This window comes from Bos indicus, chromosome 7 (assembly GCF_029378745.1).
Source record: "Bos indicus isolate NIAB-ARS_2022 breed Sahiwal x Tharparkar chromosome 7, NIAB-ARS_B.indTharparkar_mat_pri_1.0, whole genome shotgun sequence".
In the NCBI taxonomy this organism is placed as follows: Eukaryota; Metazoa; Chordata; class Mammalia; order Artiodactyla; family Bovidae; genus Bos; species Bos indicus.
This window is the reverse complement of record NC_091766.1, coordinates 19,549,039-19,567,457: the sequence shown is the minus strand read 5'-3', so window position 1 is coordinate 19,567,457 and position 18,419 is coordinate 19,549,039. Positions and strand designations below refer to the sequence as shown.

The following is an 18,419-nucleotide window of genomic DNA, read 5'->3' as shown; positions in this document are numbered from 1 at the left end:
CTACTCAAAAGCTGCCCAGAGAGACTTCCCTGGTGGTCCAGTGGTTAAGAATCTGCCTTGCAATGCAGCGGGGACATGGGTTCCATCCCTGGTGAGAACTAAGATCCCACATGCCTCAGAGCAACTAAACCCAAGTGCTGCAACTACTGAGCCCATGCACCACAATTAGAGAATTCCTGCACCACAAGGAAAGATCCCACATGATGCAGCAAATATCCCTCATGGCACAATTAAGACCTGATGCAGCCAAATAGAAACATTTTTTTAAAAAGCTGCCCAGATGTGAGCCGTACTGGAGGTGGACATAAGTTTATCTGGGATGATTTATCTGAGGAGGGGGCCACACAGCCAGGCTCTGAAGGCTTTTTCTCAGTCCAGGAACTTCTCTGTACATTTCACTCAAGGCTCTTAATTCAAAGGTTACCTCCTCCAAGAAGCCTTCCTAACCACCTCAGCTATGGCAAAGACTAAAGACCCCTCCCCCAAAGATATCCATGTCCTTACTCCCAGAACCTTTGAATATGGTACCTTACATGGCAAAAAGGGCTTTGCAGCTGTGATTAATTTAACAGAATTGAGGATCCTTAACGTTTGAGGATCTTTCACTGAGTTAATGAAAATGAAGTAGAGTTATACTGGATTATCCAGGGGGCTGCAAGGATGACCGCAAGTGTCCTTATTGATGGGAAGCAGGAAGGTCAGAGGGAGACAGAGAAGGTGATGTGACAGTGGTGGCAGAGATCAGAGTGATGCAAGACCACCAGCCATGGAATTCTGGCAGCATCTGGAAGCTGGAAAAGACAAGGAAATGGATTCTCTTCTGGAGCCTGCAGAAGGAACCAGCCCTGCCTCCCATTCCAGACTTCTCATCTCCAAAACTCTAATAAATGTTTTGAAGTAATGAGCTTAAGGACTTCCCTGGTGGTAAAGTGGATAGAAATCGCCTGCCGATACAGGAGACACAGTTTTGACACCCTGGTCTTGGAAGATCCCACATGCTGCGGGGCAACTAAACCCAAGCACCACAACTACTGAGCCTGTGCTCTAGAGCCTTGGAGCCGCAACTACTGAAGCCCATGGACCAGAGAGCCCATGCTCCGCAACAAGAGAAGCCATGCAATGAGAAGCCCTCGCACCACAACTAGAGAAAGCCAGCACAGCTATGAAGACCCAGCACAAACAAAAAATAATTTAAAAAATTGAGCCTGTGGTACTTTGTTACAGCAGTTATAGGACACTCATACATCTCAAGCAGCCCCTTCTCATAACTTACCATATGTCACCCTGTTTTATTGTCTTTGGGTCACTGACCAGGACCCGAATGGGTTTTTTTGTGTGTTTATTGCCAGTCAGTCCCACCAGACAGTGATCTCCATGAGGACAGAAATCTTGTTCTGCGATGTGCCCCAAAGACTGAGTACATCTTTGACACAGAACAAACATGTGTAAAAGGAAAGGAGGAAGTGCGAGAAGGAACGTCCTCTTTAGAAGGACAACTCAGAGGCAAACCATGGAGTGGACATCTGGGAGCCAGTGCATGTAGCGGGAGGTAGATCTGAAGCCTGGTCTTTGAGTCTCTACCGGTGATTCAAGATAAACTTGGGTGGGGCCCGTGAGAACTGTCCCAGTCCCCAAGTGAGCGCTAGGGACACAGGAACGACGTGTAGGGTCTACAGGGTAAGCGCTCAACACTGAGTTCTTTATTTGTTGAATAAAAGAACTATAGGGGATGTCGCTGCCAGCAGCCACGTCCCCTGACGACCTCTAGGGGGCGAAGCTCCTCAGAACTTCAAATCCAGAACGACCCCGGAACCTTTGTGGCACATTGATGAGGTTGCCACTGGGGAGGGAAGACAGATGGACTCGAATGCTGAGAGGCGGGGATCAGAACCAATGAAAAAGGCAAGGCATGTACACTGCAGTCAATGATAGCGGCTGAAGGAGGTGACGGAAGCGGAAATACAAAGAGTCGGGGAAGTTCGATAAGCACCAAGCATAGTCAGTACTCTTGTGCGCGTGAAAACAGTAGGAGGCGAAGATGTCGGAGCGAAAAGTTTTAAACGTAAGTGTTCGGCGACTAGGGTTTTCGACCTGGGGTGAGACGTCTCGGAGCTCGGGTCGAGGGGGGCTACGTATACCCTATTAGAACCTTTGTCTTCTTCTCCAACGGCCTTCCGTTGGGCGGGGCTCTCTAGACTCCTCCCAATCACTTTCAGTGGAGGGTGGGCCTTCGCTAAGCCTCGAGGCTGGAGTGTACCCAGTCACCTGTGTGGGCGGAGCTTAGGCTATTTACCCAGTCACTTCTGATTGGATTTTTAAGGGGATTATCCTATAGGTCTCTTGAGGGCGGAGGTTCCTTAGCTCTGTGTTCTTCGCGTTTACACCCTCGTCTTCAGGAGGCATTCCTCTGTTAAGTCCCGCCCCGCTTGGGGTTCTAGCCCAGCGTGTTCCTTGGAGGGATTAGGCTTTGCTAACCTCTCTTGCTCTGCTGGAAGGGGATCCTTCCAATTGCATCAACTAATCCCAGTTCTGTTGGGGAAGACTGGGAGTCTTGGGGTGTGGAGCTGGTTTCGGGAAGGCAGGGTTCAGCTTCTGGAGAAGAGCGCTCCGGAATTCTGAGTCCCTGTTTCGCACTCTCCAGGAAGGAGTGTGCTCCCGGGAAGGGGGTTGAGCTCCCCAGCCTGGGAGTGTGTAAGCCCAGGATGTCAGGACGAAGTAGAGAACAGACCTCCAGACTGATGGCTCGGAGCCCAGGTTTTCGAGGTCAGGTTGATGCCCCTTACTGTGATTCAGTGCTCTAATGTTTTAAACACCTATATTTGGACTCCAGCCCCAGCCAGCCCCAGTGCAATGTGTTGGACTTCGTGTCCAAGAAGGTCCTTCCATCCTGAGGATCCAACTGAGAGGCCAGTTGTTTCCATAACTTACTGGTAGATACTTCTGTCCCAGACACTGCTTGAAGTGTCATATTCATCAAATCTTCTCAGGTGGACAGGTTATGCCATCTTTATTAGATGAGGAAACTGAGACCCAGAGAGGTTATGTGATAGCCAGAGAGTAGAGTAGTCAAACTCAAGATACTCCCTCCCGCAGCTCTGCAACTCTGATCACTATACCACAGTTTCCTGAGTCATGTCCCTGGTTCTGAATCCTGGCTCTGCTCTTCACCTTGTGTGATCCTGAGTAGCTGAAACCACCAGAACTCAGCTTCCTCCTCTGTGAAATGGGCACATTTCTTTCTCTATTTAATAGAGTCTTTGCAAAAATTCTGTGAGTCCGCGGACATCAAACTCTCTGTGTAGTACCTGGGGCTCCCCTGCTCGCTCAGCAGTAAAGAATTCCCCTGCCATGCAGGAGATGCTGATTTGATCCCTGAGTGGGCAAGATCCCCTGGAGAAGGAAATGGCAACCCACTCCAGTGTTCTTGCCTGGGAAATCCTACAGACAGAGTAACCTTTTGGGCTACGGTCCATGGGGTCACAAAGAACCGGACCAGACTGAGCAACTAAACAACAATGTAGTGCCTGGCACGTAGGAAGTGTTCAGAACGCAATGTGCTTTATTTTTGGATTATCATATGTAGTTCTTTTTTCCATAATCCAAGCTCTCCTTCCCTACATCTCCCATCTCAGGCTCCTATGCAGAAAGAGTTAATACTGCAGGCCTGAGGCTGCTGCCCTAGATAGAAAGGCCGGCTTGCAATGCTGGACTTTGGCTGGCTCCTGGGAACTTGAATTTCAGGATGCTTCTCACAGTTCACAGAAAAGAATGGCTCCCTGTGCTTAAACTGTTTGTATAAACAGTGTGATTTGTGCTGAGCATCTGCTCCTCTCCCAGAGCCTGGAATCGTGTGGGCAGATGTGCCTGTACGACTGGGCAGATGTGCCTGTACGACTGGGCAGATGTGCCTGTACGACCAGCCGCTAGTGAAAACCCTGGGTGCTGTGTCCCCCTGAGCTCCCCTGGGAGACATTTCACATGTGTTGTCACAATATATCACTGGGGGAACTGACTTCATCAGGAGAAAACCCTGGGAGCTTGTACCTGGTCTCCTGGGCCCTGCCTCATGCACCTTGTTGCCTTTGCTGGTTTTCCTCTGTGTCCTTTTGCTATTGATGAATAGCAGCCATGAGTACAAGTGTGTGAGCCTCCTAGGAGTTCTCTCATCAACACACTGAACCTGGGGGTGGTATTAGGGACCCAGACACAGCTCCCCAGAGGCCCTTCCCTCTGCCTCTGGCCTCCCTTGCACCTGAAAGCAGCTCCCCTGACACTACCTTCCTCCCCACAGAAATACTACCCCCCTGACTTTGACCCATCGAAGATTCCCAAGCTCAAGCTGCCCAAAGATCGGCAGTATGTGGTGCGGCTGATGGCCCCCTTCAACATGAGGTGAGTGACCCCTCAGGGCCCCTGCACTGGTCATGGTGGACAGACCCCATGCCCGGCATCCACAGAGAGCAGCCTGTCCCCAGACCTCAGACCAGGTCACCAGTCCTGGCTCAGACATGAGCCCAGTAAGCGGGTGACCTGTCTTTCCTGCCGTTGAGGATCAATCTTCCTGACTGCTCAGAGCTCCCACCCGGTGCCTGAGAGCTCAGTCTTGGTAGTAGAAGCTTGAGTGTGAGACGGAGTCCTGTACACACATTCATTTCCTCCAGCAGCCCTGTCTGTTCCTGCCTCAGGACCTTTGCACAGGCTGTTCCCTCTGCCTGGCATACACTTCCCTCTGCTCTCACATGGCCAGCTCTTTTCCACCTTCCAAGGCTTGGCTTAAATTTCATCCCCTCAGAAGAACCCTCCTGATCCCCCACCCAAACCCGTCTATGCTTCCCGCCTCTGCCACTAGTCCCCAGACCTCATCCTTTGTACTGTCTTGTAAATTACCATACCTCACCAATTCCCAGCCCCACAGTTCTTCTCATCTTTGCACATCTGAAATGAAGTGGTAACCAAAGCCACCTTTGTTAGTGAAGTTCAGCACGTGTTTACACATTACTGATCTGCTTGTCTTCTCTTTCTCCTTCATGCATTTGTTTTTATTCGGCAGTCATTTATTGGGTACTGCTGAATGCCAGGGACACTGGGGGGATCAAGATTGACCCCAAGAGTCCTAGTCTGGTGAGGAGTAGAGATAATAAACAAGTGCTCTGGCACATTCATGCAAAGCGTTTGTGGGACACACAGATTGTCACAAGACAGTGACTGGATGGTGGTGGGAAAGGTTGGAGAGGGCTTTGCTGGGTGATTAGGGAAATATCAGAACAAATACCAGTGGAACTAGAATCTAAGGGTTGGAGGATGTCACAGGCTATGGGAATTGCAATGGTGAAGGCCCATAGGTGGGACCGAGCTGGGGTGTTTGTAGGAACAGCCAGGAGGCCAGCACACTGGGCCTGGGGAGCACAGGGGCTAAGCAGGAGGGGCTGAGGGAGGTCAGAGTGCCAGAGCTCTGCCTCGCTTCGTGTGGTATCCCCCCGAGGGAATCCTCCCTTTGGAGGTCAGGATGCCCCATGAACACCAGTCTGGCTTCTGGGAGTGGGCGACAGGCAAGTCTCACCTAGCTTTGGTCGTCTGGGTGCTTTCCAAGAAGACAGGCAGATACTAGTGAGAAGAATATGCTGGCTAAGGGGAAGCCTTACCTACTTCTTGGTAGGGAGGGAGCTCCCTGTCCCCGGAGGTATGCAAGTGGTTATCTGCCAGAATGCTCAAGGGTCCCACCGGCAAGAACCACGGCACCGAGGTGACTTGAGTCCCTGTCCCTCCACACAGATGTAAGACATGTGGAGAATACATCTACAAGGGCAAGAAGTTCAATGCTCGCAAAGAAACAGTGCAGAATGAGTCCTACCTGGGCCTGCCCATCTTCCGCTTCTACATCAAGTGCACGCGCTGCCTGGCAGAGATCACCTTCAAGGTAAGCAGCCACCCAGCCCAGTCCCTCCTCCACTGGGAGGTCACCACTCCTGTCCCCTCCCTCCAGGGAAATCCCATTTCACCTTCTCCCCAGGAAACAGCAGAAGTTCAAGGAGCAGTTAACAGGAGTGTTATTTATAAAGGCAGAAAACCAAGAAGCAACCTAGATGTATAGTGACGAGGTTTGATGGACAGGCTAGTGCACATTGGAAATTTTCATGGCTAATAGCAGTCATATTTTTACTTTCATTGTCATCCTAAGGGTGGTATTAAGAACTTGAGGGACTTCCCTGGTGGTCCAGTGGCTAAAACTCCGAGCTTCCAATGCAGAGGGCCTGGATTCCATCCCTGGTCAGGGAACTAGATCCCATATGCTGCAACTAAGAGTTTGCGTGCTACAACTAAAGGGTTAAAAAAAAAAGAATTTGGAAAAGAGACGAAGAAAACTTAGTTTTTTCTCCTCGTACTTCTGTGCTGTTTGAGTATTTTTTTGCCAAAAGACTTTTTTCTTCCGTTAAAACATTTGATTTTATTAAAATAACCAAAAATACATTATGTTTTAATTGTTTATTATTTAAACACAGTTTTATGAGATATGACTTATATGCCATATAAATCATTGTTTTAAAATGTATAATTCAGTGGGTTTTAGTATGTTCCTAATGTGCTAAATTGCGTTCTCTAATTCCAGGACATTCTCATCACCCCCACATTAACCTCCATCCCGTCCCCCAGCTCCTGGCAATCACGAATACACTCTGTGTCTCTGGTTTGTCTGTCTGGACATTTCACATCAAGGAATCACACACTGTGTGGCCCTTTGTTCAAGAATATTGTAGCAAGTATCAGTGCCTCTCTCCTCTTTAAAGCTGAGCAGTATTCCACTGTGTGGCTGGATCACATTTCATTTGTCTGCTCATTAGCTAATAGAGAGTTAGGTTGTCTCCAGAAAAAACGTTTTCTTTACCTACGTGGTGAAGTATGTATATATTTAGATATTAATGAATACACATTAGTTTTTTAAAGTTTAGAAAAGCTGTGGCAGAATGTTATAAATTGGCTTTTCTAATGAATTTCAACTGATGAAATAACTAGGATTACATATGTATGTTTGTGTGTCTGTGAGCATGTGGTGAAAACAGAACTCCAGCAGGTAGACACTGGAAAATTGGTTGACGACTCTTCTTTGCCCAGCCAGTCACCAGGCATAGAAACGCTTATAACAGTTTCCTGTATGGGTTTCAAAAAAATGTGCTCTGGATACACGTGCACACAAGGATCACTCTCCTCCTTGGTCTCTTTTAAACAGTAAATATCTTATTTTGGAGTAGTTTCGGATTCATAGAGAGGTTGCAGAGATAGCAGAGAGTTCCCATCTGCCCCTCACCGTCTTCCCCTCCTGTTAACATCTTCCATTTCCACTTTGTATCTGCCACAATAAGAAACCAACACTGAATTGTTAGATTGTTACTTTTAACCAAATTCCAGACATGACACAGATTCAATTTTTCCACTAATGTTACCTTTCTGTTCCAGAGTCTCATCCAGGATACCATGTTATATATTGCTTCTCTGTTTTATAAACACAAATAGGACCATGCTTTATACGTAGTCGATGTGTAATTTATAATCAGAGGAAGGTCAAGTGCACATGTGTGCACATACATACAGAAGGGATTTGTGCAGTGACTTCCCTGGTGGATCATGGTTAAGAGTCTGCACTTCTCACTGCATAGAGCATGGGTTCGTTCCTTGGTCAGGGAATAAAGATCCTGCATGTGATGCCGTGTGGGGAAAACATTAAAAAAAAAAAAAGATTTGTGCAGAGACCTAGAAACTTATTTGCAAACATGTGGAGGGTGAAGGTCAGCAGAGGGACAGTGGGCAGGTGGAGAAGTATCTGAAAATCCATGCTAGGGAGTTCAGCGATTCTGTGAAAGGGGCAGGAGCACTGGAAAGAAAGAACTGTGCTCGCCAAAGCAATAAGACAGGAAAAAGAAAGAATCAGTGTTAAGAGGCCTGAAACAGGGAAAGAAGGTGTTGCAGGCTGCTAGCCACTGTTCAGCAGAAGCTTTTAATGCTCAGAGACGTAGGAGCTGACGTCTGCCCGTCCTTCCTCCCAGACAGACCCTGAAAACACAGACTACACCATGGAGCATGGAGCCACGAGGAACTTCCAGGCTGAGAAGCTCCTGGAGGAGGAGGAGAAGAGGGTGCAGAAGGAGCGGGAGGACGAGGAGCTGAACAACCCCATGAAGGTGAGTCAGGCACCGCCTGTGTGCGTGTGTGTGTATGTGCCTGCCTGTGTGTGGGTGCCGATGGAGTCGATTCCCCTTCCTGCTTAACCTTCCAGGCAGGGTGTTGGGGTGGGGAGAATGGTCAGTAGAATTCTAAGATGTCCCCAAGACCCCCGCCTCCTAGTCACACGTGCTGTGTAGTCCCAGGGCTGCGTATACAAGGATCTTACTCCCATGATCAAGTTAAGATTAAACTATGGCCCAGACGACCTCACGAAAGGGGGATTGCCCAGAATGGGCCTGACCTATCACCTGAGTCCCTTAACCTGGGTCTAGAGTCCGAGACTGAGGGAGTCATTTTTTTTTTTTTTTAACTTATATTATTTTTACTTAGTGACGGAGCCAGGCTGGAAGTCCAGGCCACCTGGTTCCAGTACTGACTAGCCACATGGTCTCAGGCGATCTCGTCCCCTTCCCCAAGCCTCAGTGTTCTGAGCCATGAAGTGGGTGCAGCCAAGGGACCAGGCGCTGTGCATCCAGGGCCCGGGGTTGGGGGTTCCTTCCCTTGCCCATGGTGATGCCCTAAGGTCAGGCAGGCCATGCGGGGTGGCAGAGGGGGTTGAGTCGCAGCGCCCTTAGCCCCATGTCCGTGCCCTGGTCCCCACCAGGTGCTGGAGAACAGAACTAAGGACTCCAAGCTGGAGATGGAGGTCCTGGAGAACCTGCAGGAGCTCAAAGACCTGAACCAGCGGCAGGCCCACGTGGACTTCGAGGCCATGCTGCGGCAGCACCGCCTGTCAGAGGAGGAGCGGCAGAGGCAGGAGCAGGAGGAGGACGAGCGGGAGACGGCGTGAGTGGGACACGGGCCAGAGGAGGCCGGGGTTGCCCACCCGCCTCGCAGCCTGTGCAGTGCCCTTCCCTCTGCGTGGAGTCCCCCTTCCCGATCTTTGCATGGCTCTCATCTCGGGGAGGCCTTCCCCATATCCCACTCCCCATCTTGTTTTCTCTCTTGTGGCATCTGTGTCAAGGTCCCCAGGACCACCCCCAGGTTCAGTGGTTAATTAGAATGAAAAGTTACAGGGAAAAATCAACAGCAGGAAAAGGCAAGGGGCAGGGTTGGGGGATTGGGCACAAAATTTCAGAGTCTTCTGCCTGTCATGAGATGGGCTTAATTCCCCCAAAATGAGACGTGATGGCGTGAATGAGGCGTGGTCCCTGGGGAGGCCTAGCCTGGGGTTCTCACTGGGGGCCAGTCACGCAGGCACCTGCCCAGCTTGGCCGAGCCCCCAGACTCCAGGAGGAGAGTGCACCCCTTGTTTGCCCAGATAGTGTTGGGGCAGGGAGCCTCCCATCAGTAGCGGGAGCCCCAGGGTCCAGGTCCAGTTGCCCCCGAGGGCTGGCCTGGCAAGCCAGCCTTTCTCAGCCTTTCTGTCCATGCTTCTGCTGGGCACCTCCCACCTTCTGGAACCATCTTGCTGATTCACCCCTTTCCTGATGTCTTCTGTCCTTCCTCACCTAAAATCTGAACAGGGACTCAGTTTGGCTTCTGCATGCAGGGCCTGGAAGGGGGTTGGGCACAGAGTAGGTGGACAGCCAGTGCTGTTGGGTTGGCAGGTCAGTGAGACCGGGATTAACAGTGAGAGGAGTCTGTGCTCACTGAGCCCGTTTTGGATATGGGCATTGTTCTGAGTTTGAGTTTGGACCCACCATTGTGGTCGAGGGAACTGGGGTATGAGGAGCTGTACACAGCCCTGACTGAGGTCCCCCAGTTGGGGTTCAAATCGAGACAGGCTGGTTCCAGCCTCTGAGTGCTTAACCACCCCACTGGGTTCAGTGGACAAAGAACTTTTTTTTTTTAAAGATATTTGTGCACCCCATCCCCCACTCAGTGAGGCTAGGAAAGGAAAACCAGGTGCCTCATTGTGGGGCAGAGGGTCCTGGTCACTGTTCCCCCAAAAAAGCATGTCCCCAAGTTCCACGTTCCTTCCTGCAGGGCGCTAGTGGAGGAATCAAGGAAAAGAAGACTCCTTGAAGACTCTGACTCAGAGGAGGACACCAGCCCCACCCAGCCCCAGCCAGCCCTCCGGCCCAACCCCACTGCCATCCTGGATGAGGTGAGTGGGGCCACCCGCATTCCCACGTGCTCTCAGGTGAAGCAGGGACAGGGCAAGCCAGGGCTTGGCTTACCTTTGTCTTGAAGGGCCACAGACAGCCCAAGCCAGAGTGCTCAACACCATTGTTGTAGCACTAAACAGCCATGGATCGTGTACGAATAAGTAGGCATGGCCATGTGCCAGTAAAACTTTGTTTACAAAAACAGGTTGCAGCCCTCTAGGACTGTAAGGTTTTCTTTTTATTTCTATTATTTTTTTATTGGAGTATGATTCCTGTACAGTGTTGTGTTAACTTCTGCTGCACAACAGCGTGAATCAGCTGTATATGTACATGTATCCCCTCCCTCCCATCCCACCCCTCACACAGCACCAGGATGAGCTCCCTGTGTTACATAGCAGCTTCCCACTAGCTATCCATTTTACATGTGGTGGTGTATATACATCAGTGCCTCTCTCCCAACTCGACCCACTCTCTCCTTTGCCTTGTGCCCACAAGTCCGTTCTCTATGTCTGCCAGTCTGTTCCTGCCCTGTAAATCCAGGGCTGTAGTTTTCCACCCCTTCTCCAGCTGCAGAAACAAGGAGACTCGCTGGATTTAGAGACCTCAGGCACATGTTGATTTCTCAGGCACTTAACAGTCCTGAGCTGGACTCCCGGGCAGCCCTGTTCCATGCAGTCATTTCAGGGATCCAAGGCTCCTCGTTTCTCCTAGTTCTGCCCTGTCCTGGAGCATGGCTGCCAGCTCTGTGGTCACAGCTGGCTCAGAGCACCCTGGGGTTCTGGCTGTGGGAAGGCGAAGGGGGTGTGGAGGAGCACCCGCCAGTGCCTGGAGGCCCAGGTTCAAATGCCCCCCACACCCACTCCCCTGGAATGTGGAGTCCCAGTGGCTGGACATAGTCATGTGGCCACCTTGAACTGCAAGGGAGGCTGGGAGTTGCCCGTGCTATTATTAGCAGGAAGAAGGGAAAAAGAGGGTTGCGGGGGTTGGGGATAGGGGGTTGTCTAGCATTTTTCACCACAGCTGTCTTATCCAAGGTGATTGAGGCCACTCTGGTTAATCGAAGGAGGGGCTTAAAATGGGAAATGGTAAATAATGCAGAGACCCCAGAAACTTTATTATAACTCAAAGCATGTTCCCGGTCTGTATTAGTTAAATACTAGTCCAGCCACTGGACAGGACCCAAAGTAACAGCAGTCACAACTGCATGGAGGTTACTTTTCTATCAAATAACAGTTGTACATGGCCATGCTGAACAGGGAAGTTGGACCCTGTTGTCCGGGGCATCCTCCACCTCAATGTCTTGCCATCCCCTTTGAGGATGATGCCCTGAGCTGGCCAGTGGGAAGGGCTGGGGACAGGGAGGACATTAAGGATAACAGTACCTTTGGTTGAGCAGATCCTTCTGCTCACACCCCATTGGTCAGAACTGAACCACCGGCCCACATCCTGTTGCAAAGGGGTCTGGGAAACGTAGTCTTTCACAGGGGCAGCCATGTTCAAGCCATGAATCCTGAAGAGGATGGGTTTGGGGGTCATGCACTCTCACTTGTCAACCTTTTGATGTAGAACCAAGATATTTTCTTTGAGGCTGCATCCCCTGATCAGAGTTCTCTCTCTGTCTTTCTTGCGTAATACACCCTCAGAATTCACCTAAAATTTCTTGTTTGTTTATTTCTTTCAAGTGGAATAAGAGATTGAAAGTTCTTTCAAAGCAATATGGCCTTGTATGATTTTTCCCCCCAGTCTTTTCTTTTAAGTCTATTTTATTACTTTATTTTGGCAGCACTACACAGCATGTGGGATCTTAGTTCCCCCACCAGGGATTGAACCTGTGCCCCCTGCAGTGGAAACATGAAGTCCTAACCACTGGTCCACCAGGGCATTCCCTCCCCCTAGTCTTGTGTTGTTGCTGCTGTTTATTTATTTATTTTTGGCCCCCGTGGGTCTTTAGTGCTGCAAGTGGGCTTCGTCTAGTTGTGGCCAGTGGGGTGTACTCTAGTTTCAGTGCAAGGTCTTCTCATTACTGTGGCTTCTCTTCTTTTGGAGCACAGGCCGGAGGACGCATGAGCTAAGTAGTTGTGGTGCGCAGGCTTAGTTGTCCCTTGAGATGTGAGATATTCCCATACCTGGGGTCGAATCTGTGTTCTCTGCATTGGCAGGCAGATCTTGACCCCTGGACCATCAGGGAAGTCCTCCCCCTGATGACCCAGTGGTTAAGCTAGGTTGCTATAGTCTTGGATAACTATTAAGTCTTTTCTGGTTATCTTGCTTGTAGGTAATTTGATAGTGGACTTTTTTGTTTTGTTATGCATTACACAGATTTCACCGTAACTTTACTGAAGAATCTGTCTTTCCACCCCTCTGTCCCCTGGGTTTCATTTAATGGGAACCCGTGATGGTGTTTGACAAAAGGTAAAGGAAAGAAATTAATTCCAGCAGTCAGTTCAGTGGTGCCAGATGAGCAAGCTTCGGCTGGGACTGCTGGTCTCTCTGTTACCCTAGTGGACAGCACCTGTCCTGGTCAGCACACAGGGGGAATGCAGTGTGACCACTGTGTCCTCCTCCTCCCCCTGCCCCCACCTCAGCTGTGCCAGCCCCCTCAGATGGGCCAGGCTCAGTCCACATCACGATCTCGCTTGCTGACTTCTCTGTGTCTGACTTCAGCACCAGGTTCCTCCCCAGACCACCTGATCGACAGCAGCTGTCCCCTTCCCCCACCCCCACACTGTCACATCACCCTGACTTCTTTCTTTCCCATCACTGATTAGGACGATGGTGTCTGGGGACTTCCTTGGAAGTCCAGTGGTTAAGACTCCATGCTCCCAGGGCAGGGGGCATGTTTTCAGTCCCTGGTCAGGAAGCTAAATCCCACATGCTGCACAGCCAAAAAAACAAAGATGATGGTGGTTGTCCTGACCATCTACTTGCTCGTCCACCCTCTCTCCTCCCCAGATGGTGAGCTCTGTGAAGGCATCCCCCTGCCGTCGTGCTCCCCCTGCACCCAAACCCCAATAGGGCCTCTTGCTTCTAGTGGTTTCCAGTTCCTGTATTTAAACATCAAACATAAAAGGGGTCCTTTCTGATAAGACTGAAGAGCTGGATGTGGACTGAGCCCCCTTCTGCCTCTCCCTAACTAGTTCCTCCCCCTCACTAGGCACCAGGGAGGTGCCTGCATCCCCCTTCATTCCCTCAAACATGTTGATTGAGCACCTGCTACAGACAAGATCGGGTATGTTCAGGGTGGTATGGCTGTAGACTGAGCTCCTGTTACAGACTCAGCAGTGAACAGGCAGGACCCTGCAGCGGCTGGGGAGGCTGCTAATAAAGCAGTGGAGGCACTGTGGACACAGACGTGCAGCTTTCACTCGAGCTGGAACTGAGAGGAGAGGCGTCTCGGGGTTGCCGATACTTGAGATGGGTACTGAAGAATGAGTAGTTCACCAAGTGATCTCAAAACAAAGCAGGTGTTCCAGGTGGAGGGAACATTGTGGGTACAGATGTGGAGATGAGCAACCTCGGTGTATGTGATTTAGGAAGTGTAAGGGTAGGGTGTAAGGGATAGAAAATTGGCAGAGGCCTTGAGTACCAAGCTTAGGGCAATGGGAAGCCACAGAGGAGTTTAGAGCAGGAGGGAAAGGGCTAGTCACACCACAGGGAGTGGAGCTGGTAAAGATCCTGGCTCAGCTGGGGACTGAGAGCAGGGAGGCCAGAGGAGGGACAGATCGGAGACAAATCACCCAGTCACATCCCGCATCCGTCACCCCCAGCAGACCCCGAAAGCCAAGAGGAAGGCAGAGAGCTGGGAGCGCAGCGTGGGTACCCTTGGCAGCAGGCCCCAGCTGTCGGGCCTGGTTGTGAAGAAAACAGGCCTGGACACCAGCATCCGGCGAGGAAGAGCCCCACCCCTCCCAGGTAGGTTCAGTCCCTTAGCTGCATGCAGTGCCTCAGGCAGCCACTGGGTGGTGCTGTTCTGTTGAGAGGGGCGGCAGGGTGAGGTGTGTCCCCAACTAGGGTTGAGGCTAGAAGGGCTGTTTTAATTTTTTGTTTTAATTAAGAGGAGCAAGCTGTTGTTTAGTCGCTAAGTCGTGTCTGACTCTTTCACGACCCCATGGACGTAGCCCGACAGGCCCCTCTGTCCATGGATTTCCGAGGCAAGAATACTGAAGTGGGTTGCCATTTCCTTCTCCAGGGGATCTTCCTTACCCAGGTATCGAACCCACATCTCCTGCTTGGCAGGCAGATTTTTTTGCCACGGAGGCACCAGGGAAGCCCAAAAGGAGCAAGTGCTCGCTTTTAAAACCCCATTCAGAGGCCTGTAGAATAAATTGTCTGATCTCATGGCTGCCCATACCCCGGCTGCCCATACCCCATACATGGACAGTGGCCCCAGCCTCTCAGGTTGGGTCCTGCGCATCCACATCTTGGCTGTTGTGTCACCAATGCTGTGTGTGGCCCCCGGGCCCCAGGGAGGAGGAGAATTAGGGTGAGGTGGACCCTGTGAGGTGGAAAGAGCAGGACCCCCCATGCCTTCGTGTGCTTGTCCCGTGGCCTTGGTCCAGGGCCCTCACCCCTGCCCTGGGCCTGAGCTTCCTGTCCTGGAAGATGCTGGTGATAACAGGATCGGCCTCATGGGTCCTCAGAAAGTTTGGGGCCGGTTCTCTGAGATGCTCCCAAGTCAGGCACCTGCAGTAGATCCTGGCACCCAGCGAGCCTTACAGATGCGTGACCATGTTTATCAAAACAGTTACTACTCCATTTGTCAGATGAGGAGACTGAGGCCCAGAGAGGTGGAGCCACTTGCCCAGAACCATACAGCTGGGGTGAGTGGTGGAACCAAGGTCCACCCCTCTTCATCACCATGGTACTTGGCTTCACTTGGGACCTGGAGCATTTCTATTTTCTGCACCCCCAGCAGGGCGCCTGTGTCCACCCGGGTCCAATTTCAGAAGTGGAGCTGCTGGGTCAAGGGGTGTGTGGGTTTAAACTGTGATGGGTCTGCCAGATACTTTCCAGAAAGGCTGCACACAAGCAGTTATGGCTGGTCCTGTTCTCTGGCCTCCCCCAGGCTCAGCCTGCCTGCACCTGTCCCAAGGTGACTACTAGCTCTTGCCTCTCCCCCAGGTGTAATGAAGAATGGTCAGGTAGCTGGCCCAGCGCCCCAGATGCCCGGCACGTCCTCCCTGAGCCAGCTGGGTGTGTATTCTGACAGTGAGGACAGCAGCGGCAGCAACTGAGGCCCCCCTGCCCTTCCCTGGTCAAGGTCACACAGCCAGCTGCAGCCACGGTCCAGGCCAGAGGCCTTGGAACCAAGCAGAATCACAGCTGGACAAGCGTGAACGCCCTCAGGCCGGCAGGGCGAGTGAGGACTTCAGCTGAGGGACTCAGTTTTCTTCCTGTCCCCCTGCCCTCTGGAGCTCAGGTCTCCAGGTCACACTGCAACATCCTGGAGCAGCTTCAAGGTCATCTCTGTGACAGTCCTGAGAGGCCAGCCATGCTTTAGGCACATGCTGGGCCCACCCATCACCCTGGCTGGGCTCCATCCCTTTCCACCACAGAACCATCTGGAACCAATGGAAAGAACCTGCTGATGGCCTGGGCACCTTCTCTCTGTCAGTGTCTGAGAAGGGGATGTCAGAAGCACACAGCCTAGCCAGTCCTGGACCCCTGCCTCTCAGAAACCACCAGCTAATAAATGCTCATTATTTCATAGGCTTAGTTTGGGGCTGATTTGTAGAAAGCTGATAAAGTCAGGAGACCAGCGAGTCTGACTGCAAACCTCCTGTTCTTTCAAGGTTGCTGGATTCCACCTCATAACCCCCTCTGACTGCAGCGTTTTCTAGTTGAAGGTCCTGTGCCCCCACCAGACACTTCCGCAGGCTGTGCATACAGTGTGCTCTGTCACTTCAGTCGTGTCCAACTCTTTGTGACTATGGACTGTAGGCCGCCAGGCTCCTCTGTCCATGGGATTCTCCAGGCAAGAATACTGGAGTGGGTTGCCATGCCCTCCTCCAGGGGATCTTCCTGACCCAGGGATTGAACCTGAGTCTCCTGTGGCTCCTGAGTTGCAGGCGGCTTCTTTACCACTAGAGCCACCTGGGAAGCCCCCTCACAATCTAATGAACCTCCATCTCCTCTCTCCTGCCCTTCCTGGGGTCGGTGACATCAGCCCTTCTCTCACACACACACATACATGCAGGCTTTCATTCAGCCTTTGAATAAAGAGGCTTTGTGGTTTGCAGTGTCAGAGTTTGTGGGGTGAGACCCCCCCCACCCCCCCGCCACATCGGGGATCTGCTTTCCTACAACAATTTCCCTGCTTGGGGATTGTAGAGAGAGGTGAACCAGGGTCCCGCTAGGGCTTCCAACGGGGGCTCAGGGGCTTCATATCAAGGCTCTGAGGCTGCAAAGATGGCCAGGGAGGCATGGTTCCCAAGCCCTGACAGTGGGGGTTGGGGCAGGCCCACCAGGCTGGCAGCTAGTAAGAACTGGTACCTCGTGCACCTCTGTTCCCAGTTCTGCGCTCAACAGCGTCGTGTTTATGGCCTAACGTTGGCCGCCTCAGGAGTGTTTACACCGTGGAAATCAGCAGAGGCTGCAGGAGCCGGTTGTGAAGCCCGGCCGGCACACCACTGCCCGTCTCCCCCAGCTCAGCATCCTGCTGTCAGTGCCTGAGATGTAGGCCTTTGAGAGGCTCTGGGTAAAACAAATCATCCAGGGACTTCTGCGGTGGTCCAGTGTTAGCACTCGGTACTTTCACTGCTGAGGGCCCGGGTTCAATCCCTGGTTGGGGAACGAAGATCCCATAAACTGCGCAGTGTGACCAAAATTTAAAAATAAAATAGAAAAAAATGAGTAAGTCATCTAGCTTAAGTAGTTGTGAAAAGACAGTGGGTTGGGAGCTCTCTGGCTCATTTTTTAAAATTTATTTATTTGGGTGCATCAGGTCTTAGTTGTGGTGTGTGAGCTTAGTTGCCCGGTGGCATGTGGGATCTTAGCTCCCCAACCAGGGATCAGACCCTCATACCCTACATTGGAAGGCAGATTCTTAACCACTGGACTACCAGGGAAATTCCTCATTTTGATTCTTTCAGACTTTGTGGAACTCCCATTGCTCTCAATTCACTGCAGTTTTTGCCATGTATGTGCACTGTCCGTTACTATTGTTTACTTAGTATTATTGTTAACCTAACTTTATCCTAAAACACAGGTCGCCAAACTACAATCCATAGGCTAAACCTGGCCTGTGGCCTGTCTTTGTAAATAAAGTTTTATTGGCACACCAACACACCTATTTGTGTGCATGTCACCTATGACTGCCTTTGCTCCCTGGTGGCAGAGGTGAGTGGTTAAGGCTGATTCTGTGACCTACAAAGTCAAAATAGGTACTCTCACATACCATAACAGGATAAACAAATGATACTAGAGGTGGTGCTAACCATGATGCAATCAAAGCAGGATAGGAAAGTTCTGATGGGGCTACCTTAGGAGTTATGTGTACTGCCGGTGGCTCCCTGTATTGGTTACCTAATGCTGTGTAACAAGTGATCCCCAAATTTAGCAGCTTAAACAACAGGAATCTGGGTGTGGTTTCACTGGGTTCTGGGCTTCAAAGTCCATCACAGATGCAGCTGAGATATTGGCCAGGGTTGGGGTTTCATCTGAAGGCCTGCCTGGGGAAGGATCCACTTCCAAGCTCACCCATGTGGTTGTTGGCAGAATTCACTTTTCACAGACTCTTAGCCAGAGGCCACCCTCAGTTCCCTGCCTGCATAGACCTCTCCAACGGCTGGCCTCCTAAGGAGAAGAGTCTGCTAGAAGTGACAGCCCATCACCATTGCCATGTTCTGCTGGTTGGAAGCAGCCACACAGCGCCACTCCCCCATGTTCCAGGGGAGCTGCTCACACGTGGGTGCAACCACCAGGAGGCTGGGGTCATGGGGGCCACCCATGGTGGCTGAGGCCGAAACACCTGAGGGTCTACCTGCAGACCCCTCAGGCTTTGCAAGGGACTGTGTGTTGACAAGTGTGTCCCTGGCACCTGAGATCATTCTTGTATTTTGTAGGTGTTCATTGAATGTGTGTGGCCTGAGTGGGTGTCTCATTCACTGAGGACGAAATTGAGGCCCAGGAAACCACATGCTTCTGCCTGCT

General features: G+C 51.3%; 1 protein-coding gene across 2 annotated transcripts; it reads left to right on the top strand.

The window, feature by feature from the left end:
- The first annotated feature begins 1,919 nt into the window (after positions 1 to 1,919).
- On the top strand, positions 1,920 to 17,555 carry YJU2 (YJU2 splicing factor homolog). Of its 2 annotated transcripts, none has more exons than XM_019964444.2 (8): positions 1,920 to 2,062; positions 4,292 to 4,392; positions 5,773 to 5,917; positions 8,040 to 8,174; positions 8,822 to 9,003; positions 10,147 to 10,267; positions 14,039 to 14,180; positions 15,390 to 17,555. In XM_019964444.2, the coding sequence occupies exons 1-8, from the start codon at positions 2,039 to 2,041 to the stop codon at positions 15,500 to 15,502; spliced, it is 963 nt and encodes a 320-aa protein (XP_019820003.2). In that variant the 5' UTR covers positions 1,920 to 2,038; the 3' UTR covers positions 15,503 to 17,555. The 2 variants fall into 2 exon arrangements, with proteins under 2 accessions (XP_019820003.2, XP_070649187.1); XM_070793086.1 differs by having other exon boundaries at positions 14,036 to 14,180.
- The last annotated feature ends 864 nt before the right edge of the window (positions 17,556 to 18,419 follow it).

Coding starts and splice junctions, on each gene's coding strand:
- YJU2 (XM_070793086.1), top strand. CDS start 2,039: ATGTCGGAGCGAAAAGTTTTAAAC. Junction 5,918..8,039: donor TGGCAGAGATCACCTTCAAG/GTAAGCAGCCAC, acceptor CCTTCCTCCCAG/ACAGACCCTGAAAACACAGA. Junction 10,268..14,035: donor CCACTGCCATCCTGGATGAG/GTGAGTGGGGCC, acceptor CGTCACCCCCAG/CAGACCCCGAAAGCCAAGAG.